This window comes from Nansenia antarctica (genome assembly GCF_963989245.1).
Source record: "Nansenia antarctica genome assembly, chromosome: 1".
In the NCBI taxonomy this organism is placed as follows: domain Eukaryota; kingdom Metazoa; phylum Chordata; class Actinopteri; order Argentiniformes; family Microstomatidae; genus Nansenia; species Nansenia antarctica.
This window is the reverse complement of record NC_137674.1, coordinates 40893836-40921018: the sequence shown is the minus strand read 5'-3', so window position 1 is coordinate 40921018 and position 27183 is coordinate 40893836. Positions and strand designations below refer to the sequence as shown.

Below are 27183 nucleotides of genomic sequence, written 5' to 3'. Positions count from 1 at the left end.
AGTTCATGATAATGAACATTTTGATAATGACAACAAAATTTCCCCATTGGGGACAATAAAGGTTTTCAATCAATCAAACAAAGATTAGCCTAACAAAACAGGCTATGGCGGGTAGGCTTCATGATTTAAATATGAGCAATAGATAGCCAATATCAGGATAGTTGACAAAATGTTACAAATCTTAATTTGAATCTTCTTGAGAAAGCAATGTAAATACTATAATTGTATATGGTTTCTTGTCTTGACAATCTATTCTAGCCATTCGAGCTCTATGGCAGAAAACAGCTGTCTCAACTACTGTCTTCTGTATTTGGCAGTCTGCTTTTGACGTAATCTAGGGGTTTGCGTTTATGTAGTATTAATTAAACTCTAGAGGTAGCTAAAAGAGGCGATGTCCACGAAAACAAACGTTATCTGTGAAATAGGCGTATATAAAATAAGATACATTCATTATTTGTATTAGTGTACTGTACCATTAAAACGCATATGGACATGTTCAATGTGTTCTCTACGAAAGACTACATCGCCCATAACTCTCCGCGCGTCAACAGAATGAAAACACAAACAAGGAACACGAGTTGAGAGGTCGAAGCACGAAACCGGTGAGTGAGAGACAGCACGCATGCAGCAAAGCACGCGAGTGCTTGATAAAGCTATAAAAACACATCTTCCATAAAGGTTATCAGCTCTCCTTTAGTACTTACACTATATATTGCGCTTAGCAAACATGTTCGTTTGAAACATAGGCTGCTGTCCTTCCATGTTACACAACGTATAGAGCCTATTCAATGTTGCATAACCCTTGTTCTTGCATGACTGCTCAGCCACTGGACTGACTGTCATGTGTCCTGTGCTGCAGTTTCTATCTGTAACATCCACTCGTGACATTATTATAACGGGCACATTGATTTATTACCGTTAGCTAGCTATAGCCAGCCATGTCGTTATTCTAAACAATCTACGTGCTTGTCAGACCCTAGAGCCGTTTGGCTGTCGAATGTCAAGCTCATGACGTCAGCTGGTGTTTTGTCGATACCACCTATCGAGATGCATGCTGGCTGTTAGGGTCAGGGGATATGCTGGTGCTGTCACTTTACTGTAGTAGGCTATGCTTGGTAGACAGTGTTTGAAGAATATTGTGCTACTTTGAGATACAGCAATGCTAGCTGGTAGGCTGATAACACAGTGTCTTTGTTTAGATTGTTTAGAGACAATCCCACTCTAGTTAATTAAGTCATACAGATACACCAACCCCACAACAATGTGAAATGAAGTGAAAAAAGTGATAGATGCTATGCTTCAGATGAAAACACTTTCGGCATTTTTTACATTAGAATGTCACTTACCTTATAAACAGTGATGCTGCAGCCATAACTTACAAGGGTGTATGGTAGGCCTACATGAGGTTTGGAGGCTGTCAAAGGAATGCACATTTGATGTTACCCAACCCCATGGACATTGACAATCTTGGAGACAGCTAGCTGTGATCATAACTCCATTATTTCCTGTGTTATAAATATAATCTTTTTAACAGCTTTAATCTGTAATTTTTCCTAATCTAACATATGTTTTCCCCCATAGCCCCCCATGGCTGGACGGCTACTGAAAGTGTCCTCTGTTGCAACGGCATTGTTCGCCTCCTCAGGATTCTACTTCTACAAGAGGCAGGTGGACCCCAGCGACATCAGCGTTGTACGGTTCGGAAGGGCCGCAGCCACAGTGAGTCATCATCACACTTAATGCTGAACAGCGGCTTGGTGGGGCATTGTTTTTTACATACCAAATTAATGGTCGATCTTTAATTTTCCAACAACACTAGAGCTCACAGCAAAGTGCTTAACGCTAGCTTACCATAAGCAATGTTTTGGTTGGCTAGGGGAATAGCACTACTTCATGTCTCTTGGCAGGGAAAATCACTGCACAATGAACTGCTCTCACTAGCTGATTTGTATACTGTCGGCATTAGCCACTAATCTGGCAAAAACAGATATAAGCCCACTTTCTTTTGGGAAAGTGTTCTCCACATCCATTCTGTCTAACTTCTGCTTCTTCAGCGTGCTTTTCTGTTTACATACCTCAGTAGTGGTAAGTAGTGATAGCAAGGAAAAAGGATGAAACCAGATGAAACAGTAATTGACCAAATAAAAATATTAAGATATCCAAGACATTTTTTCAAACCTGTTTCCATGGCCCACCTCCAACTTATCATGATTTACACAAGGAGTTAACTGACTGATACCTTCCCGGGAAGGAAACTCCGAACATTAAAGAGGTCTTACCAGGCTTTGAGACGCTAGCGGATCAAAGCCCAGAGAATGAGGCTATTAAGCCACTGACCCTCTCAATAAATGACTAAATCCTGTTTATTTCTTGTAGACGGCAGTCATCAGCTATGACTACCTCACGTCTTTCAAGAACGTGGAGCACGGCACAGAGGAGTACTCAGCGCTCAAGTCCCAGGTAAGGCATTTCCCTTCTCTACCAGTTTTCACTGCTTTGCCAAACAAGATCAAATGGCATTAGCAGAATGTATTCTGAGGTGTACAGAAACATCTGTCTGCTTGAGTACAAGCAAATGGCTCCAAATCTATTGGATGTCACTTCATGGTAAGACAATGACCCAAAACATACTGCCCGAGCAACTAGGTCCAAAAGTGAAATGATCTTGACTGGCCAAGTCTATCTTCAAATTAAAATCCAATTGAACATCCATTTCATTTTCTGATGATAAGAATTTAGCCAAAACGACCTCCAAACAAACAACAACTGACGGTAGCAGCAGTACAGGCCTGGCAGAGCATCATCAGAGAAGATACCCAGCGTCCGGTGGGGTCAATGGATCACAGACTTCAGGCAGTTATCGCATGCAAAGGATTGTCGGCCAAATACTATGCATGAGGGCTTAATTTAATTATATGACTCTGTCCCATGAGAACTTTTGGTGTTCTGAAAAAGTGTTGTAATTTGTGAATGGTGAACAAAAAAGTGTGACAATCTGTACTTTAAGGTCATAGCAATTGTTTGATTTAAAATCCATACTTTTGGAGTACAGTGTCAAAAGAAGAAAAAATACTTCACTACCCCATTACTTACGCAGGCCACTGTACTGTCAAGAAATGCTGTGAAGTAGGCCTAATTCATCTTCAGTACTCATATTAGTCTTACACACACAATGTTTTACTTTTTTTTTTACTAGAAGCTACTGTATGTCCCTCTGAGTACTGTTATGCCCTGACATGAGCCTTGGATTACCAGGTGCTAGCGTTGTAATAGATATAACAGGAGGAATATGGCAGGTGTGCATGTGTGTGTGTGTGTGTGTGTGTGTGTGTGTGTGTGTGATGTGGTAGTGACACTGACAGGCTTCTCTGCTTATCCTAATTCATAACATACCACGGCAGTATTGAAACTGATAACTTTCTCTAGCCTTGTTCAATACTCATTTCCGCAACCCTTCCTTATATTCACATTAAATAAGAAATACAGGTACTACAAAGACCTTGGGCCTGGCCTACCATTTATTCCTGTATACTGGCACCACTATCACCATGGGATATAGACCTAGCCTATACTGTAGCTAGCAACTCCAGCTCCTGTTTTTGTGTTCATAGACGTGCCTCTCTCTCAGCTTCTGTTGTCTTCACCGTGCCTCGGACTGGCACTGGGCACAAGGTAAAAGTCGTCCTCAAGTAGGATTGGCCGGTATTGAATTTTCTGTTAAACCGTCCCAAAATATAACCGCGGTTTACCGTATCAGGTACTGTATCATTATTATTTTCACACAACAAAAATGTGATACAAGTTCCAGTTTTATTCTCTGAACAACATCAGAAACAGAATAGCAAACTTTAACAACATTAACAACGTCTATAAAGCTACAAATATAAAGCTTGAGTGCAAATACAGCGGGTAGCCTATAGGCCTAAATAAAGAATAGTGCAAGGACATGGCATTCATTCTCCAGTGTCTGTCAACCAAACCAAATGAAATTAACAACAAATCTATGGGCTACAATGCAGTACAAATAAATTAAATTAAATGCACACCCTATAGCATCCAGTAGGCTTATCAAATAATAACAAAATAACAATAAATACCACCCATCACAGACAACAATAGGCAGTCATCTCTGATTCTGATCGCTCCTCTTTAGCTATCACCTTCTTCATGCAAATGCATACATTGCACAGCACACAGCCTCATCAAGATTTGCTGGCTCGCCATTGTCATTCGGTCGGAACCCGAAATGCTTCCAAATTGCAGCAGTGTTTTCTCGCTTGTACTCACCATATCTTTTTCTAATCTCCGTTCTGAGGAAAAGCTGTCACATGACTGTCTTTTTTGACAGGTTATTTATTAGACAAATTACATTGTTTACCAAAAGTTCTGTCACTTTCATAGCATCTTCAACCACACAGACAGTGGTGCTGGCCAAACACTCTTAAGGCGTTTATAGCAATTTATGACGGTATTGACAAATGCTATTTAAAAAAAATGCGGTTTAAGGTATAACCGTATAACCGCCCAACCCTTCCCTCAAGCACAGGTCTACGATCACATTAATCCTACTCCCCTAAATTAAAACATTAAAGGCATCATTAAACTAAAAAACTATCAGAGCTTTGGAGCAACATTTATATCCGTTTTCTGCCAAGAGGACCTATGATTCCGCTGTGATGTATTTTGTTTTGAGTCTAGCACTCGCTCTCAACGTGGATCAAACACTCTGAGAAAGGAAAACAGCGCAGCGGGAGGCCACAGGTGAGGTTTGACGGGGGTCATTCAAAATCAGAACTCCTTTTTTCCCCCAGAGAGACACAGAGTTCAGTTGCACCACAGATTTGCAGCATTGATCCACTTTCTAAAGCCTCTTTCCAAAGACGCAGTGCTCAGCAGCTCACATTTTGATAAGTCCTTTGAACTCTTCTCTTTTTTAAAACATTTTTTTGCAAATGGTGAAATTACAGAAGGCTAGAGCATGAAAGGTTTTTTTCTTTCTGAAAGGAAGGAGTGTGCGGTTGTGTCGGGGGTGAATTGAGTGTCGGGAGTGTTGGAGCACAAGGATAACAGCAAGCGCTTAAAGGGAGAGGAGAAAGCCACAGTGAACACTTAGTTCAATTCTGCCACTCCAGATACCTGACCCATACCAGGCCTCTCTTAGATTTCTATATTCACTCTTTTTTGCTCTTTTTTGCTCCCCTCCCACTCGCTCTTTGGGTTTTCGCTCTTCAGTCTGCATGCACCGATATCATCTATCAGGGGAGAGAGAGAGAGAGAGAGAGAGAGAGAGTGAGAGAGAGAGAGAGAGAGAGAGAGAGAGAGAGAGAGAGAGAGAGAGAGAGAGAGAGAGAGAGAGAGAGAGAGAGAGAGAGAGAGAGAGAGAGAGAGAGAGAGAGAGAGAGAGAGAGAGAGAGAGAGAGAGAGAGAGAGAGAGAGAGAGAGAGAGAGAGAGAGAGTGCGCGCCCCCCCCCCCCACAGTCACTAAAGTGTTTTGGGAGGCTCAAACACAGATGGTCATCCATTCTTGAAGTCCATTGGTAAAGCAGGGCTCAACATTAAAGCTTGTCCGGGACAAGTACATTTTATGTTCGAACAACTGGACTTCCTCCTGCAGTTGTCCGACGGACAACTAAAAACAAAAAAATAAATCAATATGTATTAATATCCGCAAAAAATGAATTCCTCCTTCAGTTGTCCATTCTCGCTGTGTGTGTTGCAGCAACACCTTTTCGAGCAAATACTACGATTTATAATGCTAGATTATGAAAATGTCTTTTGTGACTGTTGTGTTTCTCTTACAGTCATTATCTTTTTCATAATTTATGGCATTGAAATGTGTTAAATAGGCCTATTTGTAAAATGGAACCATTGATACCTGTATGAAATGAAATTGGCAAAATGTTTTCATGCCAATAAATATTGTTGGTCAGTCAATCCTCTCCACTGGGCTAAAATAGATTTAACAACTTGTTTGTCTGCTTTTGAAGCAAAGCATCTCAATCAAAAGATAATGCAGATGAAGATGTTAAAGCACTACCTATTTGTAAATAGTGTTGAACTGACAGACTCAACACCCATCAGCTCAATACACCATTTACTGACTCAGAGTAAGCAAAAAGCCAAGCTTGACAAGAGCCTTTTGAACTGACTCTAAAAAAACTAGTGGTGTCACTGTAAATCTCTGGAGGACATTTTGTAAAAAACCCTGAAGATAACAGTCATCGCTGTCTCTCCTGCCTCTCCCTGCCTCTCCCTGCATCCCCAAACTGCTGACTTGGCTGCTGTTTTAAAAAAAATGTTATTTATCCCAAATTGCCCCTGGGCCACAGTGACACGGCAGTAAAAACAGTTTTTACTCGCGCCTTCACACCTAGTGCCCTGTCGCATCGATCGACTACCCATCAGGAGCATTCAGTGCCGGGTTAAGGGTCTGTCGAGAGGGCCTGCGTCAGGCTCAAGCTGTTGGGGAAATGATTCTCTCTCTTCCTTTCTCACACTCTCACACACACACTCTCTCACTCATACTCTATCTCTTGCCTACTCCCCTCACCTCCACCCTCTCTCTCACCCCCACAAGGACAGCCATTTTGCCATCTCACACCACCGAGTATTGACTTCTGATCCGTGAAAAAGCCCAAGCTGAGGGACTGGGACCGAGACGGTGACTGAGACGGTGACTTAACAGACTTCAGACAGGGTAGAATGAACACTGGTGTGGTGCCATTGAACATTGCGAGGGGAAACTACCTACGGGACGAAATAACAATGGACATAACTACATACAAATGAAATTAATGTATTATCAAGGACAACCAGTCTGTACAGAAAGTATATCTACTTGTTTATCTTAACCAAATAGCCTGCTGATACAAAATAACAGTAGTTATTCAGACCCCACAAAAAAAGGTTAGCATACAACACAATGAAAGCATGGTAAAAATAAATAAATAATACTACCTCATAACAGTCAAGCACTCATTAAGGAAGCTGGAATTTTGTTTTGGACCATGCTCAAATTGAAGATGACCTTTGATGTCTGTAAAAAACTAGCCTATAGCTTATGATTTATGAAAACTTCAAACAAGCACATCCCGCCACTCAAACACAAATATTTCCGACCTCATCCACAAGGCACAAAAACACTCCCCGGATCACTGCATGAGGCACTAATTGGCAGCAAATGGCCCCTCATTTCACCCAGGCAACCTTTGATGAGCATGGTGGCTAAGTGCTCGTCGGCTAAGTGGCTTTTGAGCAAACCTCTTCAGGGAGGCAGAGAGCAGCTGGCCTCCTCGTCCACAGAGAGAAAGGTAGGGCGAGACAAGAGGGAAGGGGGGGCTAACAGTGTGGAACCTAGAGGTCATTAACTGAGCAGCCACACGGATCGGTTACGACGAGACACACACACACACACACACATACACCTCGGAGTCGGGGAGTGCTAATGCAGCTACACAACGTCTGATGTGATCATACACAAGAGCTCACAACAGCTACACAACAACACCTGGAAGGCAAACTCACCTCTGCTACCACGGCAGGATCGCTACCCGAGCAGCCGCATGGGGCAGTCGTGACAGGGAGTCGAGGCAGTTGTAATGCACATGTAGTGTTTGATACCATTCCTCTTAATGTGCATTACAATGAGCCCATCCACCGATTTCTACCTCCACCAGCCTCCCCTGGTCTAGGCTGAGGAGAGAGTGCACACAGGTCAGCATTTACAAAGTAATCATCTATCCGGTTATCCCTGCCATCCTCTATTGAGGGAACTTTATAACGCAGAACAATCAACAGCATAATGATGCTAAACAAGCCTTGAGCCACGGTGCTACAGCCTCACCTTCATGGCTTCATAATAATTACCAAGCAAACCTCCTCTCTGTATTAAATCAAGAGTCCTGCATTATTTCTAATCAGGGTGTGTAGCCAGGCTTGACCAGAGGGCCCAGGGCGCTCTGTACTGTGTGTGTGTGTGTGTGTGTGTGTGTGTGTGTGTGTGTGTGTGTGTCTGTGTCTGTCTGTGTGTGTGTGTGTGTGTGTGCATGTGCATGCCCTATTGCTCTGTGCACCCACACAGTGGCCATGTTGAACTGTGCTCTGTGTGTGTGTGTGTGTGTGTGTGTGTGTGATGATTGTGTGTGTGTGATGATTGTGTGTGTATGTCGTGTGTGTGTGTGTGCATGTGCATGCCCTATTGCTCTGTGCACCCACACAGTGGCCATGTTGAACTGTGCTCTTCAGTGTCCACCCCCCCCCACCCGCCCTTCACTGAGTGAACAACACCCCCCTCAGCGTAATGTTTTTCGCAGTGCAGGTGAGAAACTTTGACCTTTTGGAGCGCGGGTCGGCTGAGAGTACCTGCCTGGGCTCGGGGATTGACCTTTTTAAAACAACAGTGGAAATGGCAGAAATAATTTTAGCTGGCATTTACAGTTATTAGCTTTAAACTCTTCTGTTTGTTTTCCTCTAATGTGGTTTTTTAAGGTGAGTTTGAAGAAGAATAACGCCCTTTGTTGTATACAATGTGTGTGTGTGTGTGTGTGGTGTGCGCGTGTGCTTTAGGAAGGAAGGTCCTGACTTGGGCCTGTGTCACTCACTACTCCTCTGGACTGAGGGGACCACTGTGGGATAAATCACAATTTAGCAATTAGAAATGTGCGTGTGTGTGGCAGTGGGGCCCCCCATACAAGCTGCTGGGGGACAATTCAAGCCAAATCCCGGCACAATGTTTCAACTCAGAACATTTGGATTGCTTTTCTCTCTCTCTCTCTCTCTCTCTCTCTCTGACATTTACACTTCCTTCATTTGATAGCCTGTCACTCGCTTTTTAAAGTGTGCCTCTGTGTAAGCATATGGTGGGGATGACAGGCCTGGCATGTTCAGCTGTGGCTGGGCCAAGTGTGTGTGTCAGTGCGTGGGTGCTGTTGAGTTCTGTTCCCCTGCCACTGTCATGCCTGCAGGCAGCCACGTTGCCTGAAATTGTTGGGTATTTCCCAAGCAGGAGATATGTTTAGGTGGCATGTCTGTTGTTTGGGATGCAGGCAGGATGTGATTCAAGGATTTCTGTTCTGCGAATATCTGAGCTGAAGGGCATATAGCCTAGGTTAAACCGTGCGTTATTCTTGGAAAAGTTCTGTGAAATGGTTTTGTACGTTTGTGTCTGTGTCTGTGTCTGTGTGTGTGTGTGTGTGTGTGTGTATGTCTGTGTACGTGTGTGTGTGCACGCGTGACGTGTGCATGTGTGTAGGTCTCTCTGGCCCCATGCTGTGTGTGTGTGACCTGCAGTTGTTCAGGGATGACTAGGCACCAGCTGCTCCTCTGGAGGAGTGTAGCTACACCGGCAGAGGTGCACAGGCCCTGGTGCTCGCTACTGGATGCTGCTGCCTGCAACACAGGTGTGTGGGGGTGTGTGTGTGTGTTGTGTGTGGGTGGGTGGTTGGTTGGATGGATGGGCGGGTGCGTGGGCAGGTGCGTGGGTGTGCACGTGCCTCTGTTTTCGTGTTTGTGTATTTAAAGGTAAATCAGAGAGGCTCATCCCTCTCTTCATTGAGTACTCCATCTTCCCCCACTTTTAAGATAGCACAAGCACACTCTCTGTGTGTGTGTGTGTGTGTGTGTGTGTGTGTGTGTGTTTGTCTCTGTCTGTCTGTCTGTCTTATACCTCTGGATCAGGAGAGAGGGCAATAGCTTCCTATGGAGAAGGAAGAAGATGCCTTTAGTGACCCTCTCTGCTTGCTACAGTCATGGTTGAGTAACTGCAGTAGTGTTGTCCATGGTCCTGGAATCCAAAGAAAATGGCAACTGGTATTCAGTAGAAGAAATGTCAAATGTATTCACTTTGGCACGTGAAAACACTCGGCCCTGGGTAGAGACACACACACACACACACACACACACACACAAACACCTATCTTACCCTGCCCTGCCCACATAATCAACGTGATTTTAACTGTTGAGCTCACTCCCACACTTTTATGAGTGTAGCAGAATTTCTCCAAAATGGCAGCCATTGTTCATTGAGATTAATGACCAAAGTCTAGTAAAGAGAGACCAAGGTCACATGGGAGGTTTCCCATTCTGATTCTCATTAGCATGGGCATATTTCAAGACCCCTTCATTTATCATGGGTTTTAACAAGTTTTATTAACATTTCACACACCATCTAATGGGAATTTTTAGGCCCATGTAGCTCCCTCAAGAAAAGAAGAAGACGAAGAAGTAGGACACTTTATTGATGTCATGGAAATGACACACATGCACTGCAAGTTCTGGGCACAGGGTCAGCTCACGTCAGCGGCTCCTGGAGCAATTAGTGGTTAAGTGCCTTGCTCCCAAAAAAAAAAAAGAAGCCTACACAAAAAGCAGTGTAGGCACCTTAGCTACGATGCCAGCCACCCTCCAGTCACCAGCAGGTGACACCCGGCACCGTCCAGGGGTGGGGATCGAACCAGCGGCCTACCTCTGTGCCTACCTTCTGCCAAAACATTACCATGAAGCCTGTTTATTCTTACATATCTGACCATTCCTCACCTGTGCCAGGTATGATTTGTCAGTCTCCATGCGGTAAAGCAAGTCAATGGCACTGTGTTGGGCACATGGAGTCAGTCTATGAGAGAACAGCAGGGTTTCTCACACGTGGAAGGACAGAGATGCTCCTACCAGCATACAGGTTAGATCTCTCTCACCTGCTCTCTTTCTTTCACTGCAAAACAGAGCATATGCAGGATCGATTCATACATTTTCTGTGCTCAAAATTGAGCCCCCAAAGTGTGTGTGTGTGTGTGTGTGTGTGTGTGTGTGTGTGTGTGTGTGTGTGTGTGTATATATATATATATCAGTGGAGGCTGGTGACCTCCAGAATTGAGGAGGCCAATTTTTGGAAAAACGAAATTGACTACATTAAAAATAAAATTGTTCAATAAATCCTAAATGTTGTCTACCTATTCGATGTATAAATCGCGCCAGAATCTCGCCGACTTCCGAGGTCATTTTAAGCAAAAGTATTTGGCCATTTTCAGGGATAATAGCCATGGGTGTTCTAGACGTGTCCTGCAAAGGACAAGTTGATAGGACACTCGTAGCCACTATGGCGAGTGTTTCTTTGACTGAAGTGACTGGCGAATTCTCAAAATGGCTTCATGTGATTGGACGAACAAAAAATTTCAATCTTTCAGCCCTGGACTCAATGCATGGTGAGGCCAGGCCTCCCTTGCCCACCCATTTTCAGTGATTTGGCCAATCACATATTGCCATGCAAAAAATTGCATTACATTGACTTCTATGAGAAACCACTTTCCTGGGGGAGGCCTGGCCTCCCTCAATACAAACGGATAGGGATTCTGGCCTGTAGGTGCTTTACAATTGCAATATTGGGTTTTAGCCATGGAAAAATTCAGATTTATGAACAAAACGGAAATAATATTAATATTTAAAAAATGTAAATATGTTTTTTGTTAACTAAAAAACTAAAAAAATAAAAAATATATAATTATTGCTTTTTTAAATCTCTCTTCTCTCAAATTATTGGGGAGGCCAGGCCTCCTCCACCTCTATGGAGGAGCCTCCACTGATATATACAGTATATATATATATACGTATATATATATATATATATATATATATATATATATATATATATACGTATACGTATATTAGGGCTGTCAATGTTAACGATCATGGTTAATTTGGAAAACGTAACATGTTAAAAAAGATTGTACGCAAATTAATCATATTACCAAGATATATACATATTAGAACTACAGACCTTAGACTGAAGTCAGTTTACGATTCCATTACAGAACCTCCGTCAGCAAACACAAAGTCAGGTTGGCTGAGTGGTCTAAGTTGCTGGGTTCAGGTTGCAATCTCATCTGGAGGCATGGCTTCAAATCCTGCTTCTGGCAACTTTTTTTTTCCTTCTCAGTAATATGAAATACGGTGGACCCACTGCTTACATGTTACTAAATATTAAATAAGTTAGCTAAAGTTCCGTAGCTAACAAACCCCAGCCTCCTCCCTATAGAGTGTTGTTTAGCCTGTGATGTACTGTGTTCCTACATCACAAAACTAACAGCGGTGTCCACCAGGGGCCGAGAAGGGCTTTTGAAGAACCCATAAGTGGAAATCAATGCTGAATATCAATCAAAGACTTGAGTGTGTAAACACACCAGTGGCTTGAGGCTGACCTTCTCCTATACCTGCCTCCCATGGGGAAATATCCAATTATACAGTGTGTGTGTGTGTGTGTGTGTGTGTGTGTGTGTGTGTGTGTGTGTGTGTGTGTGTGTGTGTGTGTGTAAACCGACACTATTCAGATAAGATTAATCTGAGGTAATTAATATATATTCATTGGAAGTGCTGAGATGTGGAAAGTCATTATATGGTGCTGAAAATGCATCTTTTAGGCTAATGTTTTTGTCAAGAAAGCATGATTGGAGTCTAGGATATGAGGCCCCATGGCAGTACTCTCACTCCGCTGACTGTTTATTCTTGAAGTGATGTGTGTGTGTGTGTGTGTGTGTGTGTGTGTGTGTGAGAGAGTAGATTCACACCTAGCTTGTTGGTCCGAATCAGGGAGCGTTTCCCCCATAATTTGGTTGGTTTGGGCATGTGAACACAGCAATCCCACTCTGTTCCGGAGCAAATCAACCAGAGAGGGTGGTCTCAGTCCGCTTGCCATAGCTCCACGGAGCGATTTGTTTGCACTGAGAACGCACGTTACCCACAAACCGAATACAACTCAATTGTTGTACCCTGCACCTCGAAACTTCAACACACAATCACCTTTTGATTGTCAAACACACTATGTATTATGAAAATAAAACACTGAAAATAGATGACGGGTCAAACATAACACATCGATTTATTCCCAATTATTATTTCTAACAGTCATGGACATGATCGAACAAAGTCATTACAAGTGGTCACAACTTAACATTACGTTATATCTGACTCCAAAAGACATTTCATGATGACCACGCCCACATGTTAAGATAAATCGGCTTGCAAGGTGTTTACACTCATGCCAATAGCTGTATAATCTGTCTCATTAACAATGCATGTGAACATTAGACATCGATGGTAAACTGACAACCTGGGGGGTATTCCATTAACGTCGTATAAAGGAAAATCCAGGCTTATTTTCATAAGTCTCGCGAGAGTTGTCAAAAATAATGCTGGCTTTTTCGTAAATCTTGCGAGATTTATCAAAATAAGTCTAGATTTATTTTTAGCGTCGTTGATGGAATACCCCCCTGGCCACGATTATTCTGTTTTGTTTTAACAGAAAATGAGAATAGAGAATCAACAAAAGTTGATTGACACACTGCAAATTCTGACCAATCACAAAACTGTTAGCAAGCGCGTGATGTTGATGGCGTATTCAGAACCACAGCAGACCTGACGATCGTTTGCTCTGTCAAGATTGCAGTGTGAACACGAATCGAACCAGATCCAAGTGCAACATTGTAACATATTATGAATCAGACCAGTCTGAATCGGACCAAATTACAGGTGTGAATCAACCCTGAAATAAGGCCCATCTATTATCTGACTTTGACAGTTAGTTGGGGCCAAAATATAAATACATACAATACATCTGATCTCTGTAAATGTCACTAGGACAATGAACTATTAATCGTTGGCGAGCGTTCACATTCACAGGAACAACTCTCATCAAGTAAACACAGACCTTGCTATTCGATAGCTATGATGCTGCTGTAAGCACATTTATGATAGACACAAAGTTTTTTAGCGCTGTTTTTATTTCTTTTTTTTAAGCACATTTTTCAGCACTGCTTGTGGAAAGTGTTCGAGCAGGTTCATGGAAAGGATAGGGCTTTGATCCACCTTTCACCAGCCACTGTCACAAATTCATCATTTGAAATTGGTAGCTCTGTCAAAGCCCTAGGTTGTGATTTTGAATCCCACAGTAAAACCGTAAACCGCGGTTAAATTCAGGGACGGTTTAACGGAACAAACACACACAAACACTCTTCATGTTCCCTTAGCCCAGTCCCAGTCCCTTGCTGACTCTGCTGATAATAAGACACAGAAGAATAGCCCACACATCAACACAAACACCAAAAGGGGAAAAACAAAGTGGAGAGCTGCCCGATGCAGATATACACTTATCTGGGGCTGATTATGCAATCCTAAACACTTTCTCTCCCACTCTGAGGGCCTCTGGCTCTGGGAATTCAGGCTCCTCAGCTATTAGCATCTCATTACGGACCGACGCCAACAGCTGATTGGGAAATTAAATGTAGCTTACTTAGCCCTGATGAATAATGCATAGCAGATAGGCTACTGTAGTGGGGTGTGTGCATGTGTGTGTGTGTGTGGGGGGGGGGTGTGTGCTTGTGTTTTTATTTTTTATTTTTTTGATCTGTGAAGGTTGTGTGTGTCTGCTGTTGCTCTGTTCAGTCTGTGACTGATTTGCGTGTGTTTGTAGAGCAGGCTCTGTGTGTTATAGCCTTTTGTGTCTTGCAATTCTTGGCTCTCCTGTATGCCCTTGCAGGCTGGCACACATTGGGTCCATTATTAGTTAGCAGAGGAGGTGCTGGATGCTCGGGGGAAAGAGAGTTAAAAGTCTATGAGGAAGGCATTAGTCGCCCACATCAGAAACCAAGGATAGATATAGAAAAGCATAGCCCAAGTCAACGTATTTGCTTTTTAGCAGCACCTGGCTGTGGTGGTGCAGTTGTCCTGTTCCTCGTATAACCGATTGAATTGGAGATGTTTGGATTTTGTGTGTGTTTTTTTCTATCCTATTCTATTCTGTTGTGTTTATTATTCTGTTTCTATCAGAGCAACAGAGCTGTATTTACGCTAAACTGTTATCAGATGAAGTGTGATTTGACGGGAGCCGAGGGGAGAGAAGCAATGTTTGATTACGGCGTAGCAAGATGCGAGGTGCACCCTGGGTACCAGGAAATGGGACGAGTGTGCCAGAAGTCACACAGATGTTTCATTGTCGATCTAGTCTTCACAAAATCAGTGCCGTTCAGAAAGGCTACAGAAATAAAAGGCTGCATGGGCGAGGGAGATAAAATGATAAGATCATGTCATGGAGTGTAAGGACAAATGGAGCTGATTCCAGTGTTTTCACAGCTGTGCAAGAAAAAAGGCAGGAGCATAAGGTTGATTTGGAGGCGGACATTTTGAAGATTGGCTTTTCCAAAAAGCGCTGATTCACTCCCCACATCTGCACCGTGTATCATGCAAATTCACGCACAACACCTCCTCAGGGTAGAGACATTCCCATCACCCCTTGCTCTGATGGAAAATGTACCACATTAACACAAACATGCCCTCTGTAAGATAATGGCGGGTGAGTTTTTGAAATGGAAAGAGCGTTGAGATGGGTAACCTTTTTTTTCCTTCTATTAAAAAGGTAATCATGTAGGCTGAGTCTCTGAATCCCTCTGAGGACGACTCAGTAATATGAAGATGCAGTGGGGCTCCATCCTTTCACACTGAAATGAAATCAAAGGAAGTCACAGCTGATTGGGCTGATTCCTCCACCGAGAAATGTGACTCTTGGCAACGGTTGTCTGCTGCTGCTAGATCTCAGGTGTTTTCTAGGTACACATCAAAGAGCTTGTTTCCTGAATCCCCCTAAGGGACACGTTTACTAAGCATTTGAACCTGTCCAAAATGTGCACCTGCAACATCTACAGTAAGGGGAATGAAATGTGAGTAATGAAAACCTTTTGAAGAGGCAAGCACTCATTTCACACTGGTGCAAAAACGTGTCTTAAAGTCAATGGAGCTAACAACACACAAAGTGAATTTAGCCATCTCTAGAGTCCATAGTATAGACAATGCCAGACAATGAAACGTCTTTGAGGAAATAGCCTATGTGACCTTGAGAGTCATCTATACAGGTAAGGCGACAGCAGTCAATCCTCTGAGTGCCGCAAGTAACAATTTTCTGCCCACTTTTTCTCTGGTAATCATCTGATGGTAGTCCGTAATCGTTCTCCAAAGAGATAAAGATGCCGATGTGTCCCTATGCACAAATCTGCCCTAGCACCAAGTGAATGAAGTTTTCTCCCTTGGTTAGTTAAATAAACGTGATCCCATTGACTTAGTGATGGGGGTTGGGTGAATGGGTGGTTGCGGCCCATAATTGATTGACTTATTCCACCGAGTATTGGAGAGTCTTTTATTTGCCCTATCGGCTTCTCCTCCGCAGTTATTAATGAGAAACATTAGATGGGGGACTTGGCTTGGAGGGGAAACGAATTGTAATTGACTGTGCATTGGCAGTCTCCAGAGGGGGGCGTGTGTCCCCTCCAGGCTATAGTGGGGGATGGCTTCACTGCTGCTCAGTTCATTAGGGAGCGAAAGTTACATTTTTTCGCACTGTTTCAAAGCAATGTTTATGACCCTGTTGCCGAGTTCATTATGGGTTGTGTTTTAAGTGGTTGAGACCTTTGCAGATGCATAGCTGGTAAACCTAAAAAAAGAAATAATAATACCATTATGTGTTTAGATTTGGTTTGGTCTTTAAATTATAGTGCAGTTTCAATCAATCCTGGTCTCGAAAACTGGGATCTACATGCTTTTTTCCAGCCCAGAACTAGCATACCTGATTGAACTCAACAAATCATCAACCAACTGATCAATGAGGTGTGTTTATACTGGGCTGGAATAAAAGCCTGATCCCGCACTGTGGCTCCCCAGGATCAGGATTAAAGGGGGGCGGCTGTGACTCAGGAGGTAGAGCCGGTGTCTAATGATTGCAAGGTCCGCGGTTCGATCACCGGCTGGCCATGTGTCGAGGTGTCCTTGGGCAAGACACAGAACCCCAAAATTACTCCCAATAGGCAGGCCGCCGCCTTGCATGGTAGCTTGCTGCCATTGGTGTGTGAATGTTTGTGTGAATGGGTGAATGAGAGGCTATTGTAAAGCGCTTTGGAATAAGGCGCTATATAAGTGCAGTCCATTTACCATTTAAAGAAAACTGGTCGAAAAGGATACAGCATTGGACATGGTGTTTGTACCCTTCACCAGTAGATGGCAGCACTGACCACAGTCCCTCTTGCCAGTGTTGAGTCTCACAGAGGAAGATCGAGCAAGGAAGGGTGCTTCGCTGTCATTGTTGGAACTCAGACCGTTCTGAGGGACATATGTAAATATTGGGGGATACATGACTCCCGACCTTCAGGGGCTTTCCGCAGCGCTGCTTGGGGGAAAACACGTCTGCGGCGGGAATCCTCAAGGGAGTTGGCAGGGGAAATTGGAGCATTTAACATTTGCATCCCGGCTGCCCGGCACATTTTAGAGGAACACTGACAAGCCCAGTTCAAGAAATACCCATAAATACTACATTTTTCTGTCATTTTTGTCTTCTCTGCCATGGGCAGTGGCAACACAAACATTAGCTGGCACAATGTGTATGGGCAACGGAGGGCTGTCTGTATTGCTGGATGAAAGGAACTTCACTCTGGCTTACTGTGTGAGTGACATTATTAATTTCATAATCAATACCTTCTAATTGATTTTATTACTCTGCCGTCATTGATTAATAGGCTTGTGGAAAGCTAATTAAAATGCTTTTAGCACATGTCGTCTAGGCTAATACTTCCACTATAACCATTATAAGACTGATGTTCAAATTCACCAGCACTTATGGCGGGCCCCTCTATCTATCCATTAACACAAATGGACCAATAAAAGTACTCTGATTGCCGTTAGTGGAGAATTAAATGTTTTGGTCTTCAACCTCAGGGTCTGTGTACTGGATGATTTGCCAGGTCAGAGTCCTGGGCCTGAAGGTTTCTGGAAAAAAACACCAGAGATTCATCTGTGACATCAGTTATCATGGCTTTCCAAGTACTTGCTCAATTTGAAGTGAGCTTTTATTAGCCTACTGCTCATGGCTTCAATTAGTCCGTACTTTCTACTGAGTATAGGCTAAAGTGGACACAGCTTGTTTCTTCTGTACTGTCGAGTGAGTGACACACACACACACACACACACACGCACCGATATAAAGAGGCCCAGGCAGAGATCAGCCATGTGGCTAACTCAGGTCATATGGGTGTCCAGGGAGGATGATGGGTAGGTAGAACCCCACATAGTAGACCTTTCTCTGGGGACAGAGGTCCTCGCTTACCTCCCTCTGGAGGTGACCATGAACTTATCCCAGGGGAACTACAGCCATGGTGCTGATAGACACAAACACTCTAAAGGCCACAAGATCAACAGAGAAGATGATTATCTCTTGATCCTCAAAGAGGGAATGTGATGGCAACAGCCAATACACAAGACACAACAGCGCAGAAAAAGGCAACATCAACCGGTCAACATATAACATTAGACATAAAAAGAATACATGTTTTTGCTATTCCAGATACTTTCAGGGCTACATATTTCCCCTCTGCCTGTAGTAACTAACTGGTCCATACGTCTGTGCTAACTGAATCAGAAAGAATGACAGTATGTAATGAGATATTATATTAAATTGCTCTCTCTTGAAGTGGAGACAGCTGTATTATCATAATGGTAAGAGGAGTTTCATTTTGTATTTGTTGTTGGTTAGCCCCCATTTGACACATTTACACCCAGAACTATTGTAATTTAGATAACCCTTAGATACAGAATTTGACCCTGTTAGTGAAAAGAGCAAAAACTGACACGAAAGAGTGAACAAGCTCAAGTTAGCCATTTTTCTGTTGTCGAGGGAGAGAAGGATGGGAAGAGTGGGAAATGTTTGCCTTTTTGGCATGTTTTCGTACAGAACTAAAAGGTTGCCAAATGGTTATTCAAACCATGTGTGACTAAAACATGCTGTAGGGTGTTTTTTCTTTTTTTTCTTTTTATCCAGAAGGTTGCAGAATCACCCAATTTGCATTTTTAAACACTTAAAAAAAAAAAAACTAGGCCAAATACTAGCGGCATCTTTAATCGGATCCATTGACTTTGCATCAGACTGCCTTTTGTCCAGATCTCGACATTCAAAGGAAGAGTACTTTTCCTTGAGCGAAGCTGCATAATATAAACCTCATTTCAGCACTCATGCCGTGGGGTTGGAGATGACGGAGACATCTGTTTGATAACACCCAGAATCTGAACGTTTTAATTACTCTATCAAACAAAACAAATGGACGGGCGTTGGCGACCAAATCACAGGGGACAGGAGGAAAGCTGTCTCTCAATGTGAGGACTTCTTGTCCAACCCGTACACTCACATTATCTCTCTCACACACACACACACACACACACACACACACACACACATACACACACACACACACACACACACACACACACACACACACACACACATACACACACATACACACACATACACACACACACACACACACATGCTCTTGCTCATACACATCAGATTGGTAATGTCAAAGAGATTCAACACTATAGTGTTGGGATAGGGTCCATTACACATTCTTCGTAAACACAAACACATTCTGGCAGGCCATTATTGATGGCCTTTTTAAATAAATACACCTTTTTTATAAAGGAGATGTTTTTGTGAGGCTTACCAAGTATGTTATTTTTTACTGTCATTGTACTTGTGTTGAATGAATTCCGATCACTTCCTGTTGTTTGTGTGTTTGCATAATCAAAATGTACATGGTTTTCCTACATAATGCAAAATGTTTACAGAGCGCCACATCTAAACCACCCACGTCTGCAAGATTGCACAATTGATAGTGGTAAAGACAATTTCTTGTCTGTTTAGCTGTTAGTAGATAACACCACTAGCTTTAAATTACTAGAAAATTAGGTGTATTCTGAGCACACAAAACGAAACCTGATTTTCAAATGACTAAGAAAATCACCATTCCAATTTAATGACTTGACTTGGATGGGCAATGCATTTTTGTGTCCTTAAGGTATGTTCTCATTATGCAAATCTGATTAATATAGATATATACCTCCTCTCATATTAAATGTAGTATTATATCCCATGGTTGAGGCTCAATTAAATGTGATTGTGGTGAACTAATATAGGAAATGTGAGAATGTAATTTTTTGTGTGAATATGTGTGAATATTCAACATTTTGTAAAGGTGGCAGTGGGAATGGACGCTTCACTTAGATTCTAAACTGGCTCATTTACTTGTTTTACTTGAGCTTTACACTTTCATTGAAAAAACAAATTTTCTGATGTGTTGTTGTTTGAACCCACCCGAAACCCATCCTTAAATGTTTATGTGGTAACAAATGTGAAACCTGAAATGTAGAGTGCAGGAATACAGGAAACTCTTGAAGACAGACCTGCAAGTGAGGGATAGATTAGCATGAGAAAATATTGGTCTTGGGAATCCATTGTCCACAAACATTAGCCAACACCATGCATCATTTTGTCAAGTGTTTGTGTATCTCCAGTGCTCTGAATGTGAGGAAAGAAAGTAGCATTCCCTCAGTGACTGTTTCTCGGTGTGGAGGACAGAGAGTGGAGATGGATGTTGTAAAATCTAGCGCTTCTGAAATACCCTAAATGGTGATGATGATTGTGTTATCTCCATATGAATGCCATTCAGCATGATGATGATGGGTTTATTAACATGATACAGTAGGGTCTTTGAGAGAATTTAGGAGCCCCCAGAGGAGCCCCCTTGTCGCTGAGTGAGAGGGAAAAAGGAACAAATCAGACACCCAAGTCTCTCTCTCTCTCTCTCTCTCTCTCCCCCTCTATGTCTCTCTCTCTCTCTCTCTCTCCCCCTCTATGTCTCTCTCTCTCTCTCTCCCCCCCTCTATGTATAGGGTACTGTTCCAGTGCACGAGTGTGTGTGTGTGTGTGTGTGTGTGCACTCGCGCTCACTTGCACACACACTCATGTGTTAAGCACCCAGTGGCTTATGGTAGGACCATTTCAGTGCGCATGTGGTGCCGGTCGCCGATGCATGAAAATAAAATGAAATAAAATGCAGAGCATGAAATTAGCTGTGGCTCCCAGCAAAATCACTACTGTTCCTTTTTTCTCCTCTCTCCCACCTCCCTTTTGTTTTTTTCCCCCTGCATTTGACATTCAGTAATGTATTCATGCTTATCCTATTCTTTCCTTTTTCTTCCCATCACAGTAGTAGAATAAACATCTCAGTTCCAAAAAGCCTCATAGTTATAGACTCAGATATAGTCTTATAGACTGTTCGATTATAAAACAAATACAGTGTTACTGATTCATGGTGAACAATGTGGGGAAAGAGGATGTGGGTGCATACCGATTCTTAAAACGAGTGCAAGTTGAGTGGTTAGCCATTATGAAATCAATAATGTAGAGATTTTAAATCTACAATGCTAGTTTAATGCTACAATGCTTGTTTAATTCTACAATGCTAGTTCAATGCTACAATGCTAGTTTAATTCTACAATGCTCGTTCAATGCTAGTTTAATTCTGAAATGCTAGCACTCACATTAGTTAGTCCATTAGCATGTCTGTCTTCCAGGTAGTTCATGTCTCTTCTTCCAGGCCTTCTCATTCAACCCCTTTATTATAGCAGGAAGTCCCACTTTTACAAGGAAGACCTGGCCAAGTTGGCAGCTCTACTAAAAACATGAACTCGTAAAAAACATCAGACAGGAGGGTTGTTGGTTCGTTGTGGTTGTATTTCTCAATGCTAACACCAGAAGCCACATTTCCTCCTCTTCCCCCCCAGTGACAGAAAGCTAGATGAGCTCCTCTGAGCTGAGTAAAGAGCTAATCATGAGCATCCCAATAATAAATAGGCCTTGTTCATACTCCACTAATCCCAGTCATTTAGAGCGTGTGGCAGCAAAAATCAATTACTAGCACAGTCCCAGCCCTGCTCTACTCTACTCAGAATGGAGGGGCGAAACCAACCCTCCTGGCTCCTCTATTAGTATAGTCAAAGTGTGTGGGTGTGTGTGTGTGTGTGTGTGTGTGTGTGTGTGTGTGTGGGGGGGGGTGTGTGTGTGTGTTGTGTGTTGTGTGTTGAAACTCAGCTAGTGTGTCACATCTGAAAAGATAGACTCATGATTTTACCATAATCCAATATCCCACACAGTGCTGGTTCTCCATGCAATTAAAGGGGAGTCCATTCTGCCTGATTCTGTATTACCCTGCCTCACCCCGGCACTTAGTACCACATGCGGACAGTGGGAGAGCACAAAGGAAGGAAGGATTCCTAGAAAACAATTTGCCATCTGTGCTTAATAGCATCTGAAGGCTGGCTGATCGACCGGTGCCTCAGCGAATCGGCCCCAGAGCCAGCGCTTTAATTACAGCCCTCTACACGGTGCTCCATACATGCAGCAGGCACAGAGGAGAGGATGCCCATAGCAGGTGGACCCAGAGTCAAATAAACCCAGACACAGATGTACTACATGTGCACACTAGCAGGCACACACGCACCCACACACACACACACACACACGCACATACACAAATTGGAGAGGACAGGTAGTCAGGCACTGCACCTGCACAGGCCTGCCAACCCCCTGGTTCTCGCCGAATGGTCCTAAAGAGCGCTTCATCGCCCCAATGAGAAACAAAACACCTACATCATCATACCAGGAGTGGTTTGTGGAAACAAGACAATGGAATTGTATATATGTGATAGTGGTGAAAGGTGGACCAAGTCGGCAAGATCATTTTTCAGTTTTTTACAGATTATGAAAGTGCAGATTGTAAGCCTCCAAATGATGTGTCATATATTGAAATTAGTTGAAGAAGATATGCTTATTTGAATGTTGGTATACCTCAAGTCAACTAGCAGCGAAAGAACATTGTGCTAGCTAACTAACAACAAAGAACAACTGTTTGGCTAGCCTAATGGGCTAATAATCAAATATCTAAATAAACAAACAAACACTGGCTATTCCTCTTTGGCTGTACTGTAGTATTAGTGGGTGAGCCAGCTTGTTAAAAAATGCAGATTGTAAAACCTAAACAAGACTGGTATCCCCAAACTAACTTGTAGGAAGCAGAGAGTTAGGGCTGACAGTGCTGTGCCTTGTATGTTGTAGCTTAGTTTGTATGGATAAGGTGCCCCCTTCTCGCTTTTGTTTGTTATATCAGAATCAGAATTGCTTTTATTACATCCAATGTATGGGTACAAAAGAGTACAATTCTTAGGCTCAGGTTCTTCGACATTGGCATTGTAGCAGACAAAATCAACAATAATAGAATAAAGTAAAATAAATAAGGTAAGTAATAAAAAAAAAGTAAAACAAGCTAATAAAGTGATAATGTGATGGTAGTTGTACTACAGCGGGACCAGTTGTACTGCAGTAGAACAGTAGTGCAAAATGCTGTGTAGGTTACAATGAGATGAAATACAATATAATATATTGATTGGGCGGAAAAAACACTTAACAATTTAAGCGACTTCACGGTTGCCGACTTGGTGCACCTATCACCAGCCACTGCCACATATTGTACATATGATTCTCTAAGTTCCATCAGTGGTTTAATGATGTAAACCTATAGTGACTGTGGTACAGTAAATGGGGGTTTGACATGCCAGGGTTGTATAGTAACATATGGTAAAAACGTGTCTTAAAAAGTGTCTTTTAGACACTTCCACCTGATGACTGACACATTTTGATTTGGGGGTAAATGATCCGTTTAACACCCCAATGAGAATAGGCCTGAATCCTCTTTCCTGTGTTTAAACCCCTATTGATCAATACATAAGTGCCCAGTGAAACCTTTATTTCCTAAGGAAATTAACTCCAGATACTGTCCACATCCTGATTGTGTCCACATAAAAAGATAGGTGGAAACGGAAAAAAGACTCATTGTGATCTGTAAAAGAAAACGCACACTTGTAAGAAATGGACTGCACTTATATAGCGCCTTATTCCAAAGCACTTTACAATGGCCTGTTATTCACCCATTCACATACACATTTACACATCAATGGCGGCAAGCTACCATGCAAGGTGCCGGTTCAGTGTCTTGCCCAAAGACACCTCGACATTTGGCCAGCCGGGGATAGAACCGCTGAACCACTGACCTTGCGATCCTTAGACGCCGGCTCTACCTCCTGAGCCACAGCCGCCCACTAAGACCCTGAAACCCCTCACTGCAGGGTATTTAAGCAATAATGCCTGAGAGGTCTTGATTCATCGTTAATATTGTCAGGTCTAGGGGTTCTTAGGAGTTATTAGCCACGACATGCAGTGCCCTCAAACCCCCTACCAGGTGACAATATTGATGATAAGTCACGGCCTCGCATTATTGCTTTTTAACGGTTACACAAATCGGAAAATTCTGACAAGAAAACAATGCTTAATGCTTAATACTTATTAAGTATTTATTTTATGATAGATTGTGGTGGTTTCTGCCCTGCACTGAGAAATATAGTTCCCAAAACTACAAGTGCTGTCAAAGGGACGTGATACACAAATCTACTGCGGCGTTGGTATATCATAAGAGGTGATTTAACCGTGACATTATCATTATTAAATCACTCCTTCGAAGGCCTCTCGGCCAGTCACAATGCGTGTTTTTATCAGCCCGTTGATTAATGCTATTCAACCTCTCGTGTAATTAATGACCACACTGAAATGGCTTGTCTGAACATTCTATTTCCAGCTATTGAATTTCAAAGACCACACAGGCAGACATGCACAATAAGTGATTACAATATAAAGCAATGTTGCAAGACTTGTAATAGCACATTTAGGATAATGATGATGAAGTAAATTGCAAAGACTACACACACTATTCGAAATACATTCACAGGTAATTTGTTGGAATTTCTAATGTGAAATAATCAGTCAATCATGTGCACAGATTCCATTGTCAGTGTTTTGTGTGTGTATGAGTGCCTTTTCTGAACCTTCCTTAGGGTGTTGGCCATTTGCCCTTTCTGATGCAAAGCCAGTACCTCATGGTTTAGGGTCTGTTGAGGGGTCCCTGATGATAAGGAATCAGATAAGACTAATTGGATTTATTCTGGAGCCTTGTATGTTTTACGACAGGATCAAAGGGGAAGGTGTGATCTCTACCACACACACACTTATCTCTACCACACACACACACACACACACACACACACACACACACACACACACACACACACACACACACACACACACACAAACACTGTGAGAGATCAAATTGCATGTCTTCTTGCCAGTGGCCATCTTCCTACATCTTCCTACCTGAGCTATCTGAGTTCCTCACCTCTGTCTGATCCATGTCTCCATCTATACTTCTGCTCGGTGACTTCAACATCCACGTGGACTCCAATAGCTGCAGGTTTGCTGCTGAATTCCTGTCACTGCTGGACTGCTTCAACATCACACAGCATGTCTAAGGTCCCACCCACGCCAGAGGCCACACGCTGGATCTGGTGTGCTCCCCTGGCCCACCTCCCTCCTGCCTACAGTGCATGGACCTAGCTGTATTCGACCATCATGCCATCCTCTTCACTGTTCCTGTCTCCCTGCCCAGGCAGCACCCAAAACGCACCATCACGTTCAGGAACACCATGTCTGTGAGTGCACCGGCCCTATCCAAACTGATAGCGACCCACATGGTCTCGGCTCCCCCCGACACCACGGTGGATGGCCTGGTAGCCCACTACAATACTGCCTTATCCCTCAACCAGCTGAACAACCCCAGAACGTTGTTCTCCACCATCAACCGCCTACTCCGCCCCCCTGATGCCCCCCACCCCTCAGGAGCCCCTGATCACTGCTCCAAGTTTCTGGATTTCTTCTAGGAGAAAGTGGACTCCATCCACCACCAGCTCCTGGCACCAGCTCCTCCTCCTCCTCCACCCATGCCTCAGCCACACGGCGTCACTCCCTGAACGGCTCACCTGCCCCAATGCTGCCTTTCCTCATTCTCCCCTGTGGATGCTCCTCAAGTTGCTAAGTTGGTCTTCCTCTTCAAGACACCTCTTCTCTGGACCCCATGCCCACAGCACTGGTCAAGGACTGCCTACCTACCCTCTGGTCCTTCATAGTGGGCATAATCAATTCCTCACTGGAATCCGGCATATTCCCCACCAGCTTCAAAACCGCCTCAGTCACCCCCATCCTCAAAAAGCCTGGTCTGGAACCTGACGACCTCCACAACTATTGTCTGGTCTTACTTTCCTCAGCAAAATCTTGTAAAAAGCATTTGCCCACATGTCCAACCATGAGCTATATGAAACCCTCCAGTCCGGCTTCAGAACTCACCAAAGCACGGAGACCGCCCTCATCAAGATCACTAACGATCTCCTGATCGCTACTGACTCTGGCCGCATCAGCATACTCATCCTCCTGGACCTCTCAGCAGCCTTTGGCACAGTCTCTATTCCTCCTCAAACGCCTAGCTGACCACCGAGGCCTCACCGTGACAGCTCTCTCCTGGTTCCAGTCCGACCTCTCCAACAGGAAACAATTTGTCACCATCAACGGCTCCAGTTCCTCCCCAGCCCCAGTCAACCAAGGCATGCCTCAAGGCTCTCTGCTTGGACCCCATCTCTTCACTATCTACATGCTGCCCCTCGGCCAGATAATCCGCCACCACGGTCTAAACCTCCACTGCTACGCTGATGACGCCCAACTGTATCTCAGCACTACACTATCCTCTCAGCTCCCCCCTCAATCTCTTGTCAGCTTGAAATAAAAACATGGATGTCAGCTAACCTACTAAACTCAACAGCAAAAAAACAGAGCTCATGGTTGTGGCACCCAAGACGGTGCTCTGGAAGATTGGTGACTTTCTTCTCCAGGTCGACCCGTTGCACCATCTCCCCATCTCCCGAAGACCGCAACCTGGGTGTCATCCTTGACTCCACCCTCTCCTTCCAGTCACACATCAAATCCATCACCAAATCTGCCTTCTTCCACCTCAAAAACATTGCCAGACTCCGATCGTCCCTCTTTGACTCGAACAAACGATAACCGGCCAAAACCCTTGTCCACGCCTTCGTCACCTCCCACCTGGACTATTGCAATGGTGTCCTGTTCGGGGTACCCAGCAAAGCCCTGGACGGGCTCCAGTATGTGCAGAACTCAACTGCCAGGGTTCTTATCCACACCAAGCCCTGGCAGCCCATCACCCCCACCCTCATTCACCTCCATTGGCTTCCGGTCAAGTCCCGCATCGTGTACAAAATCCTCCTTCTCACCTACATATCCCTCCATGTCCGTGCCCCCCTGTGCCTAACTGACCTTCTGTGCCAACATAACCCATCCCGGAACCTGTGGTCCTCATGTCCCCAGACATGGGTCTG

The 27183-nt window shown here is 43.6% G+C and overlaps 1 protein-coding gene across 1 annotated transcript; it reads left to right on the top strand.

Moving 5' to 3' along the window:
* Positions 1 to 580: 580 nt before the first annotated feature.
* Positions 581 to 25677, top strand: LOC308149970 (uncharacterized protein; the record flags this gene model as incomplete). Its single annotated transcript, XM_080522847.1, has 5 exons — positions 581 to 602; positions 1582 to 1719; positions 2377 to 2460; positions 2733 to 2876; positions 25342 to 25677. Exons 2-5 carry the CDS (start codon positions 1588 to 1590, stop codon positions 25675 to 25677), a joined length of 696 nt encoding a protein of 231 aa, XP_080378973.1. The 5' UTR covers positions 581 to 602; positions 1582 to 1587.
* Positions 25678 to 27183: the final 1506 nt, after the last annotated feature.